At 38.5% G+C, this 6,092-nt stretch overlaps 1 protein-coding gene across 1 annotated transcript; it reads left to right on the top strand.

Moving 5' to 3' along the window:
• Positions 1-2,333: 2,333 nt before the first annotated feature.
• LOC113037605 (endonuclease domain-containing 1 protein-like) lies at positions 2,334-4,020 on the top strand. Its single transcript, XM_026194856.2, has 2 exons — positions 2,334-2,771; positions 3,037-4,020. Exons 1-2 carry the CDS (start codon positions 2,472-2,474, stop codon positions 3,643-3,645), a joined length of 909 nt encoding a protein of 302 aa, XP_026050641.1. The 5' UTR covers positions 2,334-2,471; the 3' UTR covers positions 3,646-4,020.
• The last annotated feature ends 2,072 nt before the right edge of the window (positions 4,021-6,092 follow it).

Below are 6,092 nucleotides of genomic sequence, written 5' to 3'. Positions count from 1 at the left end.
CGGTCCTTGTACTTGTATACTTCTCCATAAACACTGTGAAAGTAAATATGGCATTTATAGTTTTTGTTCTGCATTTGTGTGCGTTCTGTGTTAATTTTTCACTACACCGTAACATCCTGCATTTCTGTAGAAACAGATCAATCGTGGCTAGATGTAGAGGCAGTGTGTTTCACACATTTAAAATCCTATAAATCATAGAAAACTGAAACCAGTAAATATGACATTTTCCCAATGCCCACAAATGCTGTAGATAGTGAGAGAGTAATTCCATGAGGTTTGATGGCTGAATAATACCAAGTAATATGCGGTCAGGCTTACTAAAACCAGAGGTAATATGTATCCAATATGTATAATCTTAAATATGTATACATTTAGTCAGTTTCAGTTATTATGTAAATATATTTTCACCTGTGCAGTACTGTGAAAAATTAAATACGTCCTTACTACTGGAATTAAGTGGGTAAGAAGTAATTTAATTATTTCAATTTATTTATATAGCACCAAATCACACAAACAGTTGGCGACAGTGGGAAGAATCTAACTATCTATCTGCTATATCAAAAAGAAACGTTTTAAGACTAATCTTAAACGTAGAGAGGGGTCTGCCTCCTGAATACAAACTGGGAGCTGGCTCCACAGAAGAGGGCCAGGAAGCTGAAGGTTCTGCCTCCCATTCTACTTTTAAAGTGAAGTAGTCAGGCACTGCTAATCAAATGCAAGTATGACCGGCTCTATAAAAGCAGAGGTTTAGAGCATTCAGATGTTGGTTAACACAATGCCATAATCTTCCCAAGATTGGAAATTCCAGCAAATTCACTCCAAAAATTCGCAACAATGCAAAACTGCTGAAACCCCAAAAGCTCTCAGACTCTACAGGCCTCAGTTAGCATGTTAAATTTTAAAGGTCATGACCATTAGAAGAAGAATAAACAAGTTTGTCTTGTTTGGAAGGACTATCAGGAGAAAGTCTCTTTGCTCTAAAAGAACATGGAAGCACCCATTATTGTGATGACTGGGCCGTGCAATAAAACAATGATCCCAAGCATAGCAGCAAATCTACAACAGAATGGCAGAAAAACAAAACCATCAAGATATTGCAATGTCCCAGAGAAATTTCAGACCTTAAATTGATGTCCATGATTAAACAGATGGACACAAGCCGTCTTCTTTGCAACCAACGCTGTAAAGAAGAGTGAACCACAATTCCTCCAGTGATGTGAGATACTGATAAAGTCATACAGAAAACCATTACTACAACACAGAACCAGTAGCTTGTAGAAAACAAACTTTCCTTTCACACATAAGTATCAGGATGTGTTTCATTTAGATGTGTGAAAAATATCTAATCTGTAGTTTTCTGCTGTGATCATGGTTTCTTTCATATTTTTTGCTTTTTCTGCATTCTGACAATCCCTAAATGTAGTGAATCATAATTTGTTTGATTAAAAACTGACTAAAATGGAGAATTTCCCCAAATTGAGCACATAACAAAATAAAGAAGCCACATACTGCTAGTAAACATTTGCTATTTTGGCAATTGAGAAATCGGGGAAGCTCTGCGAGGAGCTTTTTTTGTCTTTCAGAATCCTACTGGTTCTGACATCCAGCGGAGTTTTGATGACAGAAGGAAAAACTGCATTACACCGAAACCAATGAGACAGAAAGAGAAACAGAAATATTTGACAGCATGTGATTACGTGTAAATACATAATTTGTCAAATGACTGTCAATAAACACCTGATGCTGCATTAAACATGTGCTGGAGCTGGTTTAGGACAGTGGTAACAGAAACGAGTGTTTGATTTTCATTATGAAAAGCATCGCATGTCACACCGCTCTGCCTTAAACGAGACACACATCTCAAAGTTTTCCATGATGTTTCTCTTTTTTAGGTACAAAGTATAATAAGGGAGATTCTCCTGGCTATTAAAAATTCTGGACTAAGTGTACTCAAGATAAAAAATCAACTTGTACGAGACAACAAACAGGGAAGGCAATGTCTGTTCCTGTGACTTTACCACACGTTTTTTGCTCTTTTTAAAACTAATATCATCAGTGCATGTTGTGTGTCATCAGACTGACATAGTGTGACAAATAAAATCCCAGGATTTGTAGAACTCAAGGTGTTCCTACAAGTGTGTAGGTCCAAATTTATCCATTTACCTTGACGAAATTTCCAAATGATTAAAATTTGAAAAGAATCCAAGATTTTTTTTTAAAAATCTGTGACGCAAACTTGATTCTCAGAAGGGAGCCTGACTGCTCGTTAGCAGGGGAAGTTTGATTGTAAACGTCGATGTGGGTGGGTAAGAACTGTTACCACGCTCTTGGTATAAATGAGGAAACCTCAGCGTTAGATTGCAGATGCAGAACTAACAAACAACAACTGTGGATTATTTTACTCTGGGGATTCGTCTGCTTACTAGAATCTGTTTCTGATCTACAGCTGACCTGCTCATCTGTTACAGAAGATGTCTCAAAGGAATTTGCTCCAACCCTCCATCAGAGCTCTGTTTCTACTTCTTCTTTGTAGCCTGGTTGTTGGCGAGATCGGCAAGGACTTCTCCCACTGCCCTAATTTCTTCTATAATAAAACTCCCCCACAGGGTGTCAGCGCACCAGGATATCAGCCAATATGCCAGCGCTATAGAAACCAGTACTACTTTGCCAGCCTGTATGATCGTCAGCGTCGAGTGCCTTTGTTCTCTGCGTACAGACTGAGTCCTGCTGATGGCAAACGACCCAAATCCGTTTGGATGTATGAACCGCAGGTAAGAAGGAGCAGACACTTATTTTATAGTGTTGTGTTCATTGTTTGTTTTTTTCCGGTGAAAAATAGAGATTATACGTAAAAAACACATGTATGAAAAACACAGTCACATATATGTTTTCTTTTGTGAACCCATGAAGAAAGAGACATTTGCATCTTCAAATGAGGTCATGTTTAAAGCTATGTGACTGTTTAAGTCAAACAGAAGCAGCAAACTCTTTTAAAGTTTCTAAACATGGTCATGTCCTTTTTCCTCCGTCTGTCAGTTGGCATTTTCCGGTGCCAGCCCAGATATGAAGCATTTTGAAACCCCTGTCGACCAGAATGTGATTGAAAGCCAGGCGGTGCTTGATGACTACAGGAACTCCAGCTTTACCAAGGGTCATCTCAATCCCAGCTTGCACCAGAAGACCCTCGACAACCGGAAAGCCACCTTTACCCTGACAAACATTGTCCCCCAAAAAGAGGGCTCCAACTCTGGACCCTGGAACAAACTGGAGAATGACGTGTTGAGAGATTTCAAGATGTTCTGCAACGGGACCATGTACGTGATCACCGGGGCCATGCCATACAAATCTGGGGACCACTGGATTAATAACAGGGTGTCTGTTCCTGAATACATGTGGTCTGCCTACTGCTGCCCATCATTCAAATCTGATCTCCCTAATAATGTGAAGCGGTTTTTCCCCACGTGTGCTGCAGTTGGAAGAAACGACCCGAACAGCGGTGAGGAGATTGTGCCGGTTAATAAGAATGCGAAGCCCAACGTGCGGGGCTATGATGTGAGGAGGATGCCGTTAGAGAACCTGGAGGGTATCCTGGCAAAAAGACTGGCCATGCCCATCAGTCTGTTTGATAACCGCTGTCAGGCATAAAAGCCTTTAGCTTGACCGGACTCTGATAAACTCGCTGCAGTTTTAATTATCAAGCTTCTGCTTGATTATTGAGGACATGATGGACTGAAATAGTTTTTTCCCCCTGATTGACTTTGTAAAAATGTAATTTCCCCTCCTGCTAAGGTCATTTCACTCACATTTAATAGCATTATAATTTTCCAATTAATCAAGACTGAAGTGTGTGATTTTAATGTTTATTCTCCAATAGATTCAAAAGCCAAACACAGAGAGTAGCAAGCGCTCGGTTCTTTTAAATAAAACTGCACTGGTTTTAACATGAGTCAGTTATTGATTACATATTACAAATGTACATTTGAGCTGGAACACTATCAATAAATACTAAGTCTATACAAATGTCTGATTTCATTTTTTCCTCTTTACAAAAATGACTTAGTGAATTTCAGCATTAAATCATAGAAAACATTTTAGGGGCAGACAAGATTTCTGGGTCACTTTTTTTCAGAGGTTTGCCACTGACGTTACCCAGTTCAACATTTAATGATGATTGTGTCAAACTAAAGAAAAATAGTTGAAATGAGGAATTTCTCATGAATTATTTGACCACATAAAGAAAATAAATAAACCGCAGACTTGCTGTGAACTGACAGTTGCTAAATAAAGGTCGAAATATGGTATGGTGAGTTTTTATATGTTCAGAAAATTTGGTTCCCACAAGAGAGTGAGTTTCAGTGACACAAAGAACACGGTTCTCAGGCAAACCAGTGTTTACTGAGACAAGAAGAAAAACAAAGATCAAAGCAAATGGATATGGTTTAAATAGTGGTTACCCATAGATAGCATCACAGCATTTGTGCTTGGTGTGTTATTTCCAATCTTTCCAATCTCAAGAAGCCCTAATTTTTATAGAAAACTTGATATAAAGCTGGAGACAGACTCTCTGAAGGAAAATGCTGCAACACCACAAGCGCCCCTTCTTTCTTCTGGCCATTTCTTAATTTATCAGCAAGCAGGAACTGTACTGTCACTTGGTAAAAAGCTACAGGAAGTGAATTTATTATCTAACAACATTTATTTTCTAATAAATGAGGTCGTACTCTGGTTCAGATGGGCCGATGATGAAACTTAAATGTCTGAACCATGCACAAATAAGATGTGATTGGGTTCTTTTTTACTTGTTGTCTTTCCTGTTCCTGCAGAAAATGGCTCGCTGGAGCTGATCTGGTAGTCGTTCCACATTCATGCACCACTCACCCTTACTCTGCAAACAAACTGACCTTCTGACAGATGGACAGCTTTTTTATGCCTTCTTTAAAAAGACAAAGACTTAATACTTATAGAGACAGTGAAAACATATCTGGATACAGACTCTTTGTAGGAAAATGCTACAACACCGCAACTCCTGCATGGCTCTTCCAGCCACTGAAAACATGGTGCTAAATGGGATGCACATTTCACGTGTTGCATTGTGAACTGTTGCATTGTGCACCACATCTAGCTATACTCGATGTGCACAATCACGTGGCAAACAGCCAAATGATGAACCACTATTTAAATCATATCCATTTGCTTGGATCTTTGTTTTTCTTCTTGTCTCAGTAAACACTGGTTTGCCTGAGATCCGTGCAACACATTTCACAGCCTCAACCCTGACTTTTGGGGGTTTCTTTCTTTATCATTTCCTGATGTTGCAAAAAATGTACCAGTGGAGCCGTCCTGGTTAGAGCTGCCGCACAACTGAGCTGTTCTGGGTCAGGAGGCCAGAAATGAATCTTTCCAGGGTTCTCTCTCATCCAACTTGACTGGCTGAGCTAACAAACACGGCTTGTTAGCTTAGTTTGTAGTTGTTCTACATTCACGCACCGCTCACCCAGAACCTGCAAACAAACCAAACTGCTGAGTGTCATACAGTTTTATGTCTTTTTTAACTTACTCTAGACTTTAGCCGCTATTTAAAAACTACGAAGACACAGTATCTTATGTCAAATACACAGCGTGCCAGGTTATGTCAAAGTGCTGTTTTCATTGCATAATGCAAGAAAGCCCTTCAGTCAATCAGAAATATCAGTAAGTGAGATTTATATCTGTATAACTAGTGCACAAAAGAAACTCTCAACAACAGCCCAACACTTGAATATGTCTAATATGGCAATATTTTTTTTATAATTAATGATAATAATAATAATAATATAATTTTTTATAATTATAATATGATATGATATGATGATATAATATGATCATGACTCAGACAACATAAAATAAGTTGACTTTTGTATGAAAGCACTTCTATTCATCAGCCTAATCTATTTTATTACAGTTTAGCTCAGTAAAGTCTCGCCAGTGCACTGTGAATTAGTTTAACCTTAACAGATCTAGTTTTGACTTTTCCTTAAGGTCTGAAAATAGATAAATTCAATAAGACTTCAAATAAAGAGCAGTTTCTTTCTACTTCCGTAAAACGTTTAACT

The sequence above is a fragment of the Astatotilapia calliptera genome, chromosome 2, assembly GCF_964374335.1.
Source record: "Astatotilapia calliptera chromosome 2, fAstCal68.1, whole genome shotgun sequence".
NCBI lineage: Eukaryota > Metazoa > Chordata > Actinopteri > Cichliformes > Cichlidae > Astatotilapia > Astatotilapia calliptera.
This window is presented reverse-complemented; position numbering and strand designations above follow the sequence as displayed.